Source organism: Phaenicophaeus curvirostris, chromosome 1 (assembly GCF_032191515.1).
Source record: "Phaenicophaeus curvirostris isolate KB17595 chromosome 1, BPBGC_Pcur_1.0, whole genome shotgun sequence".
Taxonomy (NCBI): domain Eukaryota; kingdom Metazoa; phylum Chordata; class Aves; order Cuculiformes; family Cuculidae; genus Phaenicophaeus; species Phaenicophaeus curvirostris.
The window spans coordinates 66,503,777-66,522,583 of NC_091392.1; the positions used below are offsets into that span (position 1 = coordinate 66,503,777).

The 18,807-nt window shown below is 42.0% G+C and overlaps 1 protein-coding gene across 23 annotated transcripts in view; it reads left to right on the forward strand.

Moving 5' to 3' along the window:
* The window catches only part of CACNA1C (calcium voltage-gated channel subunit alpha1 C), a 480,521-nt gene that overhangs the window by 390,958 nt on the left and 70,756 nt on the right, over window positions 1–18,807 (forward strand). For 19 of the 23 annotated variants that reach the window (XM_069861296.1, XM_069861480.1, XM_069861314.1 and 16 more), the window contains exons 19-28: window positions 2,150–2,282; window positions 4,016–4,145; window positions 8,079–8,138; window positions 11,527–11,633; window positions 14,189–14,276; window positions 15,280–15,387; window positions 15,990–16,042; window positions 16,149–16,295; window positions 17,201–17,402; window positions 17,837–17,995. In XM_069861296.1, coding sequence (XP_069717397.1) covers window positions 2,150–2,282; window positions 4,016–4,145; window positions 8,079–8,138; window positions 11,527–11,633; window positions 14,189–14,276; window positions 15,280–15,387; window positions 15,990–16,042; window positions 16,149–16,295; window positions 17,201–17,402; window positions 17,837–17,995 — 1,187 coding nt within the window. Of the gene's footprint in view, window positions 1–2,149; window positions 2,283–4,015; window positions 4,146–7,882; window positions 7,943–8,078; window positions 8,139–11,526; window positions 11,634–14,188; window positions 14,277–15,279; window positions 15,388–15,989; window positions 16,043–16,148; window positions 16,296–17,200; window positions 17,403–17,836; window positions 17,996–18,807 lie in introns of all 23 variants that reach the window. The other 4 variants (XM_069861396.1, XM_069861462.1, XM_069861443.1 and 1 more) reach the window with 1 other exon arrangement.

The following is an 18,807-nucleotide window of genomic DNA, read 5'->3' on the forward strand; positions in this document are numbered from 1 at the left end:
CTTAGGCAGTGACCTGAGCTGAATCTATAACCATGTTATTGTTTGCATATTTGGGCCTCAGTGTTTCTTTTCTTCTGTACCGTACTTCAAATGAAAAATAAATTCTTTATTTATGGCTGAGGAACTGAACTTGTTTTCCAGTCTGAAGGTACATGGTTGCCAGAATCGTTAATGTATTTCTTGCACACGCAAGAAAAAGAGGAGAGGGACAATGTTCTTTATGGTCTTCAAGGGTCTGTTCTTTCTGCTAAGAATCTATTTTCCTAAGGCATTGTTCTATACTCATTTAAAAGTGTTTTTTTAAGTGTTCATCTAAGTAAAAGAAAAAGAATCATCTAATAGTGAAGACGCAGAATAGGGACTCAGAAGATTAGTCCTTTTAAGTAAGAGTCTCAAATATCCCGTGTGATTATGGTCCTTGGTATTCTGGACTGTTAAAGAAGAAAAATAATTTGCTTACCCTGTTCACTGTCATCTCGCTCTGAAACCTGTAGGTAAAAGGTGAAAGTGCGAAGTATAGTAATATTATATAAATATGAGCATTAACACAAATTTTACAAGTACTGTGCACAAAAGTACTTTTCAAAGACTGTTTCTTTAATTAATAAAGCCTGCAGAAAGAGTATTTTGAAATATATTACAACACAAAACCAAGCTTTTAAAAACAACATGCATAGAAAAGCCACATTTCTCCCGTCTCTGACATCTAGATTAGGGTCTGTGCTGATTAATTTTTTTTTTCTGTTGAGTCCATTACCAGATCAAGTACAGTACACGACCTTAGAGGAAAAGGTTCTTCCTGGAATTTATTTCACCTTATGGACTCAAGATAAACCTTTTAACTAGAGTTTCCTACATTGTATTGTCTGGAAGATTAATCACTTGCATCTAAACTATCAGGCTCTATTCTTAAAATATTTTTTCCTGTCTTGCAGATTAAGTGAGAGGATTGGGATATTTAAAACAGCAAAATCCTATTAATGTCATTTGCAAAGCAACATCTGACTTCAGCAGTTAGAGGAAATCCTCAAAAGTGGAAGATTCTCATACACATACCCCTTAGCCTCAGTTCTGTGCCTTTTTTTTCCCTTAAAGGTGCACCCTGATCTGCACGGTGCCTGGAGATCTGCTTTTGTAGACATCAGGTTCTAGAGTCTCAACCTTGTTCCCTTTTCAGTCTTCCCCGCACTGAGTCATGAAAGGGGACAATTTTAAGAATTTCTGAATTATGTAAGTCAACGTGCTCATGCTTCATGTTTGCTCTGGGACATACGTGCACTCATCCAGACACAATCCCAGATGTGCCAGTGGCTCCATAAATAGCCACACAAAAGGCGAAAAACAGACGTTGATAAACTGGAGGGCTGGTCTGAAGAAAATGATGCCATTCAATAAGGATGAGGTCTAAGTGCCATTCTTGGGAATGGTCAACAGCACAAATGCAGAGGGATAGGGTAGGCAGCTGTTCTGTGGTAAATAATCTGTGCTTTATGTACATCAGAAACTGATGGCAAATCAATGGTACAGTGTAATGAAAAGAAGTGACCATGAAGGACATTTAATCAGGAAGATGGTATTATAAGATATAAGAAGCTGTCCTCTGTACCAGTAAAAGCTCAACTGCAGGTTTATCTTGCAGATAATCTAGCAAGAATAATCAGACCCCCAATGAACACAGCACCTCAGGAAAGACTGTTGTTTTGCTCTAGGAAACAGAAAGCCTTTCAGAAGCATAATAATGGTCCTCAACTATTTAAAACCCTTCTGCAAGAGGAAGACAGTTCTCTATTTTCTATGTCCATGGAAAATAAGGAAGTAGATAATGGGTGTAGACCATAGCAAGAAAGATTTAAGTCAGTTATTAGAAGAAGCGTTTTTAGCAGGAGGGACAGTGAAGCATCTAAGGAGACTTTTGTGAGGATATTGTGGGTTTACAAGCATTAATGGTTTTACAGAGTCTAGATCAATGTCTGCCAAGGAGAGCACTTGGCAGTGGAAACTTGGAGAAAGGAAGTGGACAAGGAACCTCAAGCTTTCATTATCCTATTTCAATGATTTTTAGGTTTTAGTTCTAATTATGATAAAGACAAATGTTCCAGTGCTCCAGAAGGGATTGTATTTTGCATTAAAAAAAAAAAAATTCTTGCAGCAGAGGAAGATGAGGAGGAACCTGAGATGCCTGTCGGCCCTCGGCCTCGCCCAATGTCTGAGCTGCACCTCAAGGAAAAGGCTGTGCCAATGCCTGATGCCAGTGCTTTTTTCATCTTCAGTCCTAACAACAGGTATTTAAGAGACTGCTTAGCTGGAACAAGGAGGCGACAACAGGTACTCCTTTCACACTGGGCCCCAAAGGTTATGTGGTGGAGAGCTCCCTTCCAGCACTTCATTCTGGAGATGTCCTTTGACTAGCCTCCCCTTTAAAGGCCCTCCTGGCATGAAATCCTCATGAAAGCACAACTGTAGGGAGCCTCCTGACAGTATTCAATGGGTGTTCGTGGCACCTCTGAGGCTGATTGAAGATTCAAATAATGAAAGGTTTGGAAATAAGGGACTTGAAGGCAAGTCAGTAATTGGAATTCCCCAATGTATTCAGGTCCAAACTGCAAGCAAGCCATCATGCAGTCAGCCAAGCTTGAGGTAGGATCCTCGTGTCTGAATGGCTGCTTAAAATCCATTCCCAGTAGGGAGTTCATGTGTTTCTGCTCATTCATATGCATCAAGAACAGGAATACAAGAAAAAGGAGAAGGAGGAGAGTCCATAGCTATGAAGTGAGGCTGGGAAGAGTAATTCTTCTCTCTCATGCTCATCCTTTGGGCTCCTGCAATGGGCCTTCACATGCCCCAATTGTCTTTCCGACAGAAATATGTGAGACCAGTACTGTGAGTGGAGTGCTGAGCTATGACACAGGGAAACAGATCTTTCCAAGGGTTCAGAAATGAGCTCACTGCCCAGTAGTCTGTGTAGTACCCTGGATCCCAACATCTCCCTTGAAGATTTGGTCTCCAAACACAGTCCCAAAGTAAGGCAGGGCTATAAAAGCACAGCTGAATTCAGACCCAGTCTTTCCACAACAGGGCTTGTGCCATTCCTCCTTGGGTATCTGCAACATGGAGGGACTGATGATGATTGGGACTCATGGACTCTAATGCCAGCTTTAACACCCACCCACTGACGTTTGTTGAAGAAGGAAATTAACCTCTGCAATCATCTGTAAAATTGCTATAATAGGAGGCTTAAAGGCCAAAAGCAGAGCTAAATAGATTAATGAAGTGCCTCTAGAATTATGCCTAGGACTGTTACGAGGTTTAACCCCTCTTATCCTGTTATCAGTGTATGGAAGGTACTGTAATAGTCTCTAGTAAGCATGCTGCTCCTTGATGGGTGGCAGCTGCTTCTTTACTTGCTAGTTTCATGCTAAGAGCACCAAGCATTTATTAGGGTGATGTTTAGCAGACACTCTGCATGGCATGATGTCCTCTCAGAAGCCCTTTGCAAATGCCAGCCTGCCCTATATCCATTTGGCCAGGTCTGTGCCTTGTTAGCAAGATAGGTGCTGCATAGTTCCTGTGACACTCCTGCCCCAGCTCAGAACGGCATTGGCCACCCGAAGCGTGTTTCTGCTGCCCTCCCCCTAAACAAATGGGGAATGGTTCTCTGAATGAAACAAGGGATATAATTTTGGGTTGGCAGGTTCCAGACCACATCTAAATCACAAAAGGCTCTGTCAGGAGGGAGTGACTGTTCTCCATTAAAACACACCACATGTGAGTCCTGCAGGCAGCTGATCACTTTGTGTCCATCCCTGCATGATGTGGAAAGCCAAGGCTGCCCTCCACCCAGCAGGCTAAGCAGCTGCTGCCGGGACCCATCATTCTTCCTGCTGCTGGAGCAGGGGGAAGCTGCTCTGCAGAACAGTCCTCCAGGACCAGTACTGGCAAAAAGAGGAAGGGGAAATGTTTCCCAGCTCTTGTTGTTCTCTGAAAGATAAAGTTGTGCCTCTCCTCTCTCTTGCAGGTTTCGTGTCCACTGCCATCGAATCGTTAACGATAACATTTTCACCAACCTGATCCTATTTTTCATCTTGCTCAGCAGCATCTCCCTGGCAGCTGAGGACCCTGTCCGTCACCTCTCCTTTAGGAACCAAGTACGCTTTCCATCCTCCTTCCCTTGCTGTGTATTAAAAGTATAGTACAAGCAGATCATGGATTGAAGGGCAGAAAAGACTGCATCAAAGGCTTCGGGAGTGACTCTTTTCCCTGATTTGTGCCTCTTGAAGGCTGTGTGTGAAATCATTGGGTTTTGCAGGGAACAGGAGTCAGTGCAGAATTAGGCCTCTAGTTCATTTCAGAAGTGTGTGTAGGGGAAGGAAGGACAGGAGGTTGAAGTAAAATTATTGTTCCCTGTGATTAATGCATTAGAAATAGGCTGTAAAAATGTTGGTTGAGATAAAGATAATTCTAATTTGGGGGATTTGCAGATTCCCTTTGGAACATTTTTTCTCCTGCCACTTGCTTTGTTTTGAACTAAAAAGCTGGTGTAAATCAGGAGTAATATTCTTGAGTTTGTTGCAGCAACTCTGTGGGTAATTGGGGTCATCAAGGTTAGGATCAGGCTATTTGAACACAAGCTGCAAAGCTATCATTAAATTTCAGATAACCCTCAGAAAATAAGCTGTGCGCCATTACTCACCAGCCTGGAGGCAGGAGAAGGTGATGTTCAGCACAGAGATACATTCTCACCTTCTTTCCTGGCCATTCTTATTAGCCTTATGAAACTTTCAGTGTTCCCTTAACTTTGACAGTGATTGTTTCCATTAATTTGGGGTCATTGAAGATGTCAGTCTAGTCAGCAATCACATGCAAGACTTTTGATCTCTGGTGCCAGTAGTGGGATTTTGGTGCCTTTATACTAAAAGAGTCTGCTAGGCGTAAAGAGTGGGCCCATTTTTTTTGTTGTATCCAGTAAAACCTTAATTTAAGGCTCAGTGTTATACCTCCCTGAAATATCATGGCCTGAACATGCATTTAAATACATGTGTGCACAGAGAAGGTGTTAATGTATATTTATTCCCAAGCTTATCTCAAAGCTGCTTTACATTTTTTTCCTGAAGGAGGGTACTAAATACAGTCAAGCCTGTGCCACCAGTGACCCACTCATGAACAGCTGAGTGTGCCCACCATCTAGGGATAAATGTATGTCAATATGTATTAGTGCTGCAGCACGATGTCAGCTGGCATATGGGTTTCTGACATGCTATGCAAGCTGCTGCAAAACCTGTAGCACAGAGATTTAAATGAGAAAAGAAGTATTCAAAGCTGGTTGTCCTGGATAAAAAAAGCTGAAGATTTGGAGCAAAATGTTGTCTTGTGTGTTTGAAACCACTGATGTTGCATGAAATCTGTGTTTAATTTTTGCAGGTACAGATGTTTAATATGTATCATACAAGGGGACACTGACAAGATGTTTGGGTTGCAAATGTGGTCTGCCATTGCACTCTGACAGTCACTTTACACACAGTGACAGTGACAGTAAAACAGTAAAATTGTGTCCCACCCTGTGCCCACGCAGAGGCCTGGGAGGGAAAGGAAGGAGGAAAGGAAGGAAGAAAGGAAGCTGAAGGCTAATTAACTGCCTTTACCTTCACTCTGGGACAACATGCTAAGGCATTAAGCTGTGCACAAGGACTGATGGAGACTAGTGCTGCTGTTGACAAACTGTCCCAGAGCAGGAAGACAGGAACAGACAGCCCAGCAAGTGCTAGCAAAGAGGCTTGGACACTGCTTCTGTCCTGGGGCGGGCTAGTGGCTGCATCTTTCTTGTGTCACACAGGGCTTAGGCAGCAAGATTTTGGAAGTGCTTCCTCACTCTGATCAAAGAGCCTTTAAAGCCCAAGCAAGTCCTAAGACTCTATGTGCTCACAATATTCTCCTGTTTGCACCTTGGCGAGGTGCTTGTTCATTTTAACATGTTCTACAGTAAATTCATATTTAGATAATAGCAGATGTGCCTGCTGATAAGTGGTACTGCCTGCACAGGTGGAGCAGTGATTATTTTCATTAAGCATGATTTCATCCATAAGGGACATATTTACTAGCTACAGCTTTGGGGCCAGTTTCCCCAGTCTGCTCTAGCTGCTTTGCAGTGCTCTGGTGATGTAAAGCAGCTGTATGTACAACTTAATCATCCACTTTAATCAAGTTTATGGCTGCTTTATGTCAGTGGAGTCATGTAAAGCAGCACGAGAGTACCCATGAATCTGGCCCATTGATTATAAAATTATTCCATTGATAGAATAACCAAATTGCAGGACCTACAAGGCAGCAACGCAAGGGGTTATTTCCAGTTATAATGAGTGTAAATTAATATAGGATGCAATTGAGGACTGTCCATCCTTGAAATGCCCCTTTTTTAATTTTCTAAGCTGCAAAAATTGATAGAGCCCCCAAGACAGCCTTGAAGAACTGAGAGCAACTTGGGGTCAAAAATTGAGCAGTGATCTGAAGAATTTTAAGTTACACAGTAGCAGTAAGTGATACGTCCTCCCATTTTATGTTCAGTGTTTGCAAATTAGTGTGATCTGAAATAACCCTGTAGTTTGCAGTAGTTACCCTACTGCCCATGATGTTCCAGGCTGTAAGAATCTAACCATTTATAAATCTGAGTTAGGGTATGGGCACTGAGATACAATAACACCTGTGGAATGGGAGAGGGCAGTTCACTGCTCTGTGTTTATTAGTGTTCTAGCAGTAAAGGTTTCAATTTAACAAATTATCTGTTTTCTACAGCTTCCATATATTAGCATTCTCTTTAGAACTTGGTGGTGCCAAAACAACAGTAATCCAAAGGCATAATACTTCTGATTTTCACCATTTGTGGTGTATATAACACTAAAATGCTTGGGATATTGGAATGGATATTGGAATTGTAAGTTCTGGTCCCATTAGTCAGTTAGAAAGTTCCCATTTGCTTTTCTGGGATGTTAACTGATCAGCAGTGAAAGATGTTTCTGTCCTTGATTCTGTTTTGTTGAAAAGCACTTTACACTTCCAGACTTGTTGTTGCCTTCTGTGACACTGTAGGGTTGCTTTTTGTGGTCTGCTATGCATGCCACCTGTATCCCCATTCACCAGGTCAAAGTTCATGGGAATGATAAGTGTTTTAGCTTACTTGTTACCCAGGATGCCAACAGAAAGACACAAGATTCAAATTGGGTTCCTTTATCACACCACCAAATTATGGTTGCAATACAAGAATTGGGATTCTGTTTAATTGGCAGTGTCTTTGTTATTCATCCTAATCCAAGGCAAATTGAGATAGAGGATAAAAAATAGCTAGAGCATGAATTTGCAGTTTGTTTTTTTTCCTTTGCAAGAAGCATGGAACAAATCTGAATGGAAGTTAATAGGTGGGAATCTCATGTTTTCCACTGAGAGACCAGGCATCCTTGTAGTCTCAGATTGGGAGTCTATTTGGAAAACCCTTGAATCATCTGTTCTTTATCAGATTAGATAGATAGATAGATAGATAGATAGATAGATAGATAGATAGATAGATAGATAGATAGATAGATAGATAGATAGAAAGAAAGAATAGAAAGAAGAAAATCCTACAACAACCAAAAAGTTATTTTGCTTCTAGAGCTCTCATGGGATTGTAACTCAGAAAAGATTTCATGTAATGTGCTGCTTGTCCTCTGTGCCAGGACCTTCACTGCATTCAACAGGACATCGTTACTACATCATTACGAAATCATTTCCTTTATAGTCCTCCTTGCTCCCTTGTTAAAAGGCATATGTATTTGATTTTGAACTGTGATTTCCCATTCAAATGATCAGTCACTGATCTACCCTCCCCACTCCTATTCCCTTTTGGTTTTTACAGATTCTCTTTTATTTTGATATAGTTTTTACTGTCATTTTCACCATTGAAATTGCTCTGAAGGTAAAGTGCCCGTCTTCTCTACCATTACTTCTTCACAAGCTTACTAGTTTTCTGCCGCTATCTGTTGCTAACACACACGCATGTTTGTTCCTGGGTCATGCTCAGTACCACTAACCCAATTGTGCTTATTTTTCAGATCCTAGGCAATGCAGACTATGTCTTCACTAGTATCTTTACATTAGAAATTATTCTTAAGGTAACCAATCTGAGCAATACACTCATTTTCTCTTTTCTTTCTATCTTTCTTGCTCTCTATTGCTCTCTTTTTTTTTTCTGTTTAGACCCCGTGATTATCTCTACACAAAGGATTGTTTATCTTTTGATTTTAACATTTTGGTAGTTACTTTAAAAGTCTTCTGTGAAATTTTGGTATTCAAACTTGTACATCAGGGCCTAAATCAAAACAATTATTTTTACGGGAATCACAATGAAAGGATGATCCTGCTGGGAAAAGTAAAAGGGGACCAAGAAAAAGTCCATCACCCCATAAATTTCTCTCTTTACCCTGGCAAGTCTTTACAAAACAGAATTTGTTTGCTTTGCACAGAACCCTGAGGACATACACCTCCTCTTACACATACTACAACCTAAAGAGGTGGTCTCCATTAGACATAACTCATGAGGCCATGCCAGAGGGTGCCTGATGTCTTCTGTAACATGCACAGTCAAGTAGGAGACAGAGACCATGGGGCAGAAGATCACTTTTTAGGTAGGGAGAATTAAACAAGAATACAAATCACTGAAACACCAAGGACAGTAGCTGCGAGTGAAAATCGCTGCATCCCCTGTTTGAAACCTGGCTTCCCGTTTCCCAGGAACATGCTCTGAATCAAGGGAAATGTACAGAAGAATGGTTTAGCTCTGAAGAAAATAAAAATAGGCTGCCTGGTTCTTAACTCTAATTTTCCCAAATTGCTAGGCTAATAATTTAAATAACAGTAATTGAGCAAAGTTCTGGCTTTCTAAATGCTAGGTTCACTTGGCAGCTTGTTTTTTTTCTCAGCAAGCTAGTTCTAAATGCTGGCAGGCAGTACCTTAGAGTTACTCAAATCCAGCAGCTCAAGACCCAAATAACAGTATCCATACTGAAGGCTGGCAACCAGGGTGGCCCCTGCATATTTTTGTGGAGAAATGTGCCTTTTGATATGACTTAAAATCACAAAAGCCATAATGTTCTCCAAGGAGATATATAAATTATGCTTGTGTGCTGTGTATCTGTATATACACAATAAATCTGAACATACACTTTCCAAGTGGCTGATGAAAAAGCCTATCAAAAAAAGGAAAACAGCTCAACAGCAACATTTAAAAAGAAAACTGTAGTTCAAGGTACCTGTTTGAGCTTGCCATTACTAATTCTGCTCCTACTGAAGCAAACGGTAACACTCCTAATGACTCCAGTGGAAGCAGAACCTAACCTAACCCATTACCATATTGCTCTGTTTTCATCAGGGGAGTGTACTGCATAATACCTGAGCCTCCCCAATGTCCTTCTCTTAACTTCAGTGGATTTATACCAACACCCCTGGATATTCTCTGGATTCAAGTGGGAGATGAGTGCAAGGACTGCAAATGTTTAAGAAATTCTTCTCTTCTTGTCTTGCCTCACAAGTTTATTGGTTTCTCAGTGCTTGTTTCTCTGCTGCCTTGCATTGAGCGCAATGTTTTGAACAACAGCAAAGTTAGTGCAAGTTGTAAGAAACAAAAGAATAAATGTCCATAGGCTGTTCAAAGCTGTAGAGAAACAAGCTTCATCTACTCTCACATTGCTGATGACACCTGCAATCCTCACATCACCGTGGTGGAATTTGGTAAACGTTAACAAGGTGATACCCAAGTTGGTTTTTTCTAATTGGCACCTTAAAAGTTTGTTCAGTGCCTCAGATGGGAGGCAGACATAGATTATACACTCTTTGAAAGTCTTTTCTGAGATAACAAGATCTCTCAACAGGCTTGAGAGAACCACAGTTGTATAGAACTTGATTTCAATGGTGTCTCCTTTCTTTCAAGATTGCCATACAAAATCTAACCAGTAAAGGGCATCTTTACCACCTTTGTTATGGCAAGAACCCTTCCTCTTTTCCCCAACTGAATGTGTCTATAAGTATAAATTCTAAGTCAAGACAAGAGTTTATACTTCTTCCCCTACTAAGTTCTGTCTGACTGATTGATAGTAGGTTCCCTGATGTCATGGATGTTTGGTGAAATAAATAATCTAATATACCACCAACCCTTTCACCCTCCTCTGAATAAAGTTGTCACAGGAGGCATGGCTGGAAAACACTAGCAGGTATGCCTTCCTGAGCTATTAGTGGGAGTCAGAATGTTCCAGTTTGAATTCCTAGTTCACACTTCTCAGCTGGAAGTCTGGCTAGAGGTTTTCATTGAGGAACAGTCTCATGGTGTCTGTTTCAAGTTACTTTAGATATCTAACTTAGAGGACATTCAGAGGACTAAATTTAGAAGCCTGTGTTCCTAACACAGATAATGGAGGAACATTAGCAGTTGTGGGGATGGGGTTTCTTCAAAGCAGCTACATTACATTGCTCACCGAGTCTAAGGTAGGTGCTACAAATACCCCCATCACCTCACATCTTTAACTGTGCCAAACTCAGTCACATTCTGTAGTTGAGCTCAGTCTAAAATTCAGATTCTGAGCTTAGAAGTTTTTAGGTCACATTGTCGTGTGACTGAAACTCATTCCTATTTACACTATTACTTAACCCAGTTCTGGAGCTATGACATCCTCCTCAAAGCTAATAGCTATTCAATGCTCCTTCAAAACACAAGGCAGAGTCACCTGTAAGAATATGTAAAATTTTTCTTTTCCTCTCCCAGGTGGTGTTCTTAATGATTACCACCACAGAGAAAGCCTTATGAGGAAAACCAAGACAAAAATGCATCTGATTCTAGAATAAAAATAGAGGAAGCTGAGTAGGGGTAGGAAAAAGGATATAGGACTGAAGTGAAAAGAAGGAGCAAACTGAAGAGAGCAGAAATCCCTCTTGTTGCTTCAGTTCAGCTCTAAAGCATCAAATCCCTGAGGGTTTCTGACTTTTTCTCAGAGGGAAGAGAGCTCAACTGTCCACTGCAGCTGGTCTAAGCATTGAAAAACATTACAAAAAAGCTCTTTTTATTTCATTTTTTTGATTCAATTTAGCTAAAGAAGCTTTTATATAAGCGTCATACTTACAAGTGTCCTCTGCAACTGAAGAAAAAGGGAAAAGCATATGATGGCAAAGAGTAGTTTTTACGAACAGTCATTCTGCTGCTTTGCTGATTCTATGTGTCATATACTCTATGTACTCAAAAGTGTGTATCTTCCTTACTGAACCTGCTATTGGCTTTCCCTAGTTAGGTCTTTCCTAGTTATCTTACTGTCTTCACTCTCTTTTCTTTCAACGGGGACTCAACTTCTCTTTTGGGGTCTGGGGAGGGGTGTGGGGGTGGAGGGGTGGGGATTTTCTGCTATATTAGAAATACTACCCCTCCCCAATTCTGCTGTGAGCACAGTCAGAAGGGTTGGGTTTCCAAATGGATGCTAATGGCAAAGTTTGTTTGTGTCTTCATGTACCTTCCTGCAGATGACCGCATATGGGGCTTTCCTCCACAAGGGCTCCTTCTGCAGAAACTATTTCAACATCTTAGACCTGCTGGTGGTCAGCGTTTCTCTCATCTCCTTTGGGATCCAGTGAGTGAGCTATTTTCAACTGACTGCTTTAGGGGGAGATCACCGAGCCAGGTTGACACCTCTGGCTCATTGTCTTATTTGGTATGATTTTTCTCATGATCCCAGAGGTATTTTTCTCAGATGATTCAAGACCATTAAAATTCATTCTCAAGAGGAGAGGTAATAACTGGGAAATGTTACCCTAGTGACCTAAAGGGGGATCTTCCAAAAAGAGCGAATGAGAACAAAAAACTTGGTCCACTGGGAATCATGACACTTAGAGTTGTTCCAAGATCTCTAATTGACTGTATCAGTTCAGAACAGTTAAATGACTTACTGTTCCTTCCCAGAGCCCTCATAACCTCTCTGGAAGATAGAGTGATAATGTTTTGCAACTTCCTAAGATATTGTGGTTCTTGGTTGATGGAAAACCATCAAGGGCTTGAAGAGCTGTGCAAGAATCTGCAGAGTACTGGTGGCAGTGACAGTCGATCCTGCTTCTGTCACACAACTTTGTGTTGGTTAATTTGTTAATTTTCTTAATAAGTTTGTAATTTGTTTGACTATGTGGAACTCCATGTGTCACGGAGTTTCCCAAGTAGTATCATATCCAATAAGACATATGATCCCAATCCTTACCATTACAAGTTAGCAGCTCATATATATTTTGTTCCAGAGCTAAGTCCGGCAGGAGGACTTGTCAGGTTCATTGGGCTTTCAGTCAAGATTTTAAGAATGTAGTAGTGCTACATTTGTGTAGTACTACATTTTAAGAATGTAGTAGAATTTTAAGTAGTGCTCATTTTGACTTAGTGTTTCTTTCTTACATACATAACTAGACTCTTAATATGTCAGCAAAACAACTGTTCCCAAAATCAGTAGGATGGGCTGATGTCACACAGCATGGAGAAGATTCTCAGTCAGTGGTTTAGTCTTGGAAGATACAGAGAGCTCTGTTGTAGCAGGTAGTTGTGTTCAGTAATTTCAAATTGAGTAGATAAGTCATCCTAATCAGTTCAGTGGGAGTTTCCGCATCCTTAAATCTATGTACACACTTAATAGATATGTGGGATCATGGGCCAAACACATTGTGGGATCGTACTTCATGTGGGTGGTATACCTCTAATGCTGGAATCACCTGGAGTTTCCAGTCTTCTATGAAAATTTCAGTGGAGTGCTTCTTTGAGCCTTATCTTAAATGCCTTAGGATGACTACATCTTGGCACAGTTTCCACGTCAACGATATCTACAGAGTATTTGGCAGCTTGCCTTGCTTAAAAAAATACCTTGCCGTTCTCCCATTCCCTTCATTACTACAGCAGAGATCATAGAATCACCAGGTTGGAAAAGACTTCTTGGATCATCAAGTCCAACCATTCCTATCAAACACTAAACCATGTCCCTGAGCACCCATCTTTTAAATACCTCCAGGGATGGTGACTCAACCACCTTCCTGGGCAGCCTGTTCCAGTGCCCAATGACCCTTTCTGTGAAAAATTTTTTCCTGATGTCAAGCCTGAACCTCCCCTGGTGCAGCTTGAGGCCATTGACCCTTGTCCTGTCCCCTGTCACTCGGGAGAAGAGGCCAGCTCCCTCCTCTCTACAACCTCCTCTGAGGTAGTTTTAGAGAGCAATGAGGTCTTCCCTCAGCCTCCTCTTCTCCAGGCTCAACAACCCCAGTTCCCTTAGCCGCTCCTCCTAAGACTTGTTCTCCAGCCCCTTCACCAGCTTCATTGCTCTTCTCTGGACACGCTCCAGAGCCTCAATAATCTTCTTATGACAAGGGGCCCAGAACTGAACACAGTGTTCGAGGAGCGGTCTCACCAGTGCCGAGTACAGAGGGAGAATAACCTCGCTGGACCTGCTGGTCACACCGTTTCTGATACAAGCCAAGATGCCATTGGCCTTCTTGGCCACCTGGGCACACTGCTGGCTCATGTTCGGTCGGCTGTCAACCAACACCCCCAGGTCCCTCTCCTCCAGGCAGCTTTCCAGCCAGACTTCTCCTAGTTTGTAGCTAGCTCTGCACAGGGTTGTTGTGCCCCAAGTGCAGGACCCAGCATTTGACCTTGTTAAACCTCATGCCATTGGACTCTGCCCAGCGGTCCAGGCTGTTCAGATCCCTTTGAGGAGCCTCCCGACCCTCCAGCAGATCAATACTTCCTCCCAGCTTAGTGTCATCTGCAAACTTGCTCAAGGTACACTCAGTGCCTTCATCTGGGTCATTGATAAAGACAGTGAACAGGGCTGGACCCAGCGCTGAGCCCTGGAGGACACCACTTGTGACCAGCCTCCAGCTGGAGTTAACTCCATTTACCACCACTCTTTGGGCCCCGTGAAAGCCAGGAGAACGTATACTGAGCCTGCACAGATCTTGAAACAAGACCTATAGAAATAAAATCAGAAAGTAGTTTCCTTGCCCTTGAAGTGCTGTAACAGAGTTGACTCTAACTGTCCTGAGCAGTCTAAGGCTATGCAAGATTTCAAACAAGACAGACTGGATGAAATCCATCTGCCCTTACAGCACACCCTCTATATTGCTATTATCTCTTAAACCTTCCAATACTTTCTTCCAGGTCCAGTGCCATCAATGTGGTGAAGATCCTGCGTGTTCTGCGAGTCCTTAGACCACTGAGGGCCATCAACAGAGCCAAAGGACTAAAGGTTAGAAGAGTTCCAATGCATTCTATAAACTAAAAATTCAAGTTGCTTCAGGCCTGAAAGATTTTTGCAATGGTTTGAGTAGTTCAATATCTGCTCTAGATGAACCTGCTTTTGCAGGGAGATTAGACTGAATGATCACCAGAGGTTCCTTCCAACCTCAACCGTTTTGTGATTCTGCTGAAAAACAGAATCACAGAGTGGTAGAGGTTGGAGGAAACCTCTGGAGGTGGTCTTTTCCAACAACCCTGCTCAACAGGGACACAAAGAACAGGTTGTCCAGGAACATGCCCAGATGGCTTTTGACTATCTTCAAGGAGGGAGACACTCCAACCTCTTTGGGAAACCTGTTCCAGTGCTCAGTGAACCTCACAATTAAAAAGTCATTCCCAGTGTTCAGGTGAACCTCCTGTGTTTCAGTTTGTTCCCATTGCCTCTTGTCCTGTCACTGGGCACCACTACAAAGAGCTTGGCTTTGCGTTCTTTGCACCCCTCAGGTATTTGTGTATGTTGATAAGATGTCCCTGAGCCTTGTCTTCTTCAGGCTGAACAGCCCAGCTCTCTCAGCCTTTCCTTGTGAGAGAGATGTTCCAGTTCCTTAATCATTTTTGTGGCCCTTTGCTGGACTTCCTCCAGTACATCCATGGCATCCTTGTACTGAGGAGCCCTCAACTGGACACAGTGCTGCAGGTGTGGCCTCATCAGTGCTGAGGAGAGAGGAAGGATCACCTTCAACCTGCTGGAAGTTCTTTTGCAGCCCAGAATACCATTACTTGTCTTTGCAGTGAGAGCTCGTGTTCAGTTTGGTGTCCAGCAGGATCTCCCAGGTCCTTTTCTGCCAAGCTTCTTTCCCGTTGGGTAGCTCAGCATCACCATGAAGGTTAAATGATGTAGTTTGCTAAGGTTACAGATGGGCTTACAAACTGCTTTAAGATAGCCTTGCTGTATTAGATAAACTCCTTCCTGAGGGATGTTACTTATGTTCCTGTCTTCCTGTTATTTGCAGCATGTGGTCCAGTGTGTCTTTGTCGCCATCCGAACCATCGGAAACATTGTGATTGTCACCACTTTGCTGCAGTTCATGTTTGCCTGCATTGGAGTTCAGTTGTTTAAGGTAAAACCACTGGGCCCATTCATTCATCTATTACAGTGAGTGTATTATGGGATGGGAAGAAAAATAACATGGAGAAGCCTGAGGAAGGGGAGTTGGAGTCTTCTGTGCAAAAAGCAAAACATCTGGGGCTCTGTCAGTGTTACCTGGGCTTCTGCTGCCAGCAGTTCCCCAAAAGTGGATCAGGTATATTCAAAACTCCTGCCTTTCATCAGTAATCATAAGAATTCATCAATGACATCAGTAAGCTCCTTCTTCCCTGAATAGCTTGTGGCATGACTCAATGCCAAGGAGGTGAAGTGGGCTATTCTAGAGGATTGGTACATGCAGGCTGCCTACTCCCCATCTTGTAGAGGAAGGGACATGGCAGATAATCACAGGATTCATTAATTTCTTTCTGTCTTGTTTTATTTCTTTGCCCTTCACCAGCCTTCTAGCAACTAATGTTCTACAGCACTCAGTGGTTATGCACATTAGAACATACAAAGAATATACAAGAACATATAAAATTAGCAAGTAGTAAATGCATCTCCTCCTTATATGATCTGCCCTAACCCTTATACTATCAGGAAAGGAAGCTTCATTCCTCTTTCTTCCTTTTCAAGGGCAAGCTGTACAGCTGCACTGATAGCTCCAAACAGACAGCAGCAGAATGCAGGTGGGTCTGACCTTTTCCAGTTAGCCCCCTTCACTGGCCACCCACTCTCAGACCTCGAACTGAAAGTACAGTTTGGCCATGTTCTGTGTCTGCTCTCCATCCACAGAGGGTACTACATTACGTACAAGGATGGTGAGGTCAACCAGCCGATGATACAACCCCGGAGCTGGGAGAACAGCAAGTTTGACTTCGACAACGTCTTGACTGCCATGATGGCCCTTTTTACAGTTTCAACCTTTGAGGGCTGGCCAGAGTGAGTGCTTCTTGGACCGGTGCAACACTAGCAATGACCTCATTCATTTCAAAAGAGAAAATTCAAATGCAGAGCATGGTGTTTCCCATTCTAAGTATTAAATAAATCTAAAGTATTAAATGCAGCAATATAAGCAGCAGTTACTACAGTATCATGTATTATACTTTGTAAATTCCTCAGGGTCTGCTGTAATTACTGATCCTGTGCCTGTAAACAGTACATAGCACTGTCTCTAGCACTTGAGAAAATGATTACTAGTAGTAGCAGTGATAGCAATATTTGTTACAAATATTATGTATATAAAGGGATAAAAAATGCCTGTCAGGCACTTACCAGTATTGCTAGGCATTGGAAGTTTCCTGATGGAGCTAGCAGGGTAATATGAAACACAGCAGTGCTGTTGCTGCAGTATGGGCAGATGTGGGTTGTCTTACTAGTTTGTACTGCCTGTGCCACAAGGGCTAAGGACTCCCATAGCTCCACTCTGTCAGAGTGACATGGTCATGCAGGGTATCTGGGGGCTGACCCTGACCTGTGTCACCGGGTGATGCCAACAGCAGTGTTAACAAATGTTAAAAGTATTTAGATTCCCTTTTCTCACAAAATTCAGTTCTAAACAACACAGGCTCTCCTGTCTTCTGTTAACTGAAGGTCATGCATCGTTTTAATTGTTCAGCTGTGGAAACATTTCACCCTGTACAGGTTCCAATGTGTAAAGTTAGTAAGAGCTGTGTCTTCTCTTTTGCAAGAGTTTACACTCAGATCAGTGCAAATGTGCAAATTTGTGAATGACTTAATTTTGATACAAGTAGAAGAAAATCACAAAGTTAAACTTTATAACATCACCTATAAGGCCTCAAGGCAGTTGCAGATTTTCTCTGCATTGGGCTCCTGTTTGCTTTCAGGTTGCTGTATAGATCCATTGATTCCCACATGGAGGATGTGGGACCCATCTATAATCACAGGGTTGAGATCTCCATCTTCTTTATTATCTACATCATCATTATTGCTTTCTTCATGATGAACATCTTCGTTGGTTTCGTCATCGTCACATTTCAGGAACAAGGAGAACAAGAGTACAAGAACTGTGAGCTGGACAAAAACCAGGTAATTTACAACAACTTGTTGCCACTAAAAGTAGAAAAAACATTGAGAATAAGCATTTAAGAGAGAAATACCTACAAAGAGGAACATGTGAAGATTGCCAACAAGATAAAACGGTAAGCTGGCTTTACTGTCATCTTTCAGGAATCAGATAAAAAAACCTCACACTCAAGGGACAATATTTACTTAAAAATTTCTGCTCTACTATTTGATTCACTGAGCAGTATGACAGCATTATCTGGCCAAAGTAAAGGCATATGGAGCTCTTCAACAGGTAGAATATGCACATAAATACAATGACCTTGTAGAAATTCTTCTCTCAAGCATTTTTATTTCAGTAAAAAAACTTAAACCACCTATTTTTATTATATTTGAGGGTAGCTGACCAAACCTGGATTTTTGTTTTGATTTTTAAATCTACCCTGCCTCTTTCACAGCGCCAGTGTGTAGAATATGCCCTGAAAGCCCGACCCCTGCGGAGATACATCCCTAAAAACCAGTACCAGTATAAAGTTTGGTATGTGGTCAACTCCACCTATTTTGAATACCTGATGTTCGTTCTGATCCTGCTGAACACCATCTGCCTGGCCATGCAGGTAAGTAAGCAAGCAGAAAGCCTTACAGGTAATGAATTACTAGAAATGGCCAAGGTTGAGACCTACTTTCACCCTGCAGGTGATGGATTATTAGACTTTGTGGAGGAAAATGTAGAAGTGGCCGAGATTGAGACCAGCTTTTACTTTCACATCATGTTTTGAGGGAGAGGGACAGATAAAAAACATAGTACCACTTTCATTCCTGATGACATTTTGATAAAATGAGGAATCTGCCACTTGACCTCCTCCTGCTAATATCTGACACTTTCAACAAATCTGGTTTTACTACTTTAAAGCAAATAAATGTAAAAAACAACCCAGCAGTTACATCACAGGCCTGTTCAGTGGCCACTACAATAAGTGATTTTTCAGTTCTGGCTTGTCTGCTGTGAAATGCATCAGTAAACCCAGAACTGCCACTTACCTGTCTCAATTTTAAATTTGGTGCTTTTCTGTGTTAGGAAGTAGAGAGTAAATATTTTGGTGAAGGAGGTAATCAAGGAAACTGCGGATAGAGAATTGGAAGGCCCTAGTAACTCCTTTATTCTGGATTAAGAACCATTGAAACTGTCTAGAAAGAACCTCTAGAGGCTGCATTGTCCAGCCTGTCATCTGAAGGCAGGATCAGCTCCACTTAAAGCCTTTCTTGATCGGAGTTTGCCTAAATTGCTTCACTACTAAATTGCTTTACAACTGATGCTACTGATTGCTCTACCACCATGCTTCCTCACTGTGTGAAGTTTTCCCAAACATCTAATGTGAATCCACCAACCAAAGGTAGTAGATTACATTCTGCAAGTGGAACAGCAGTT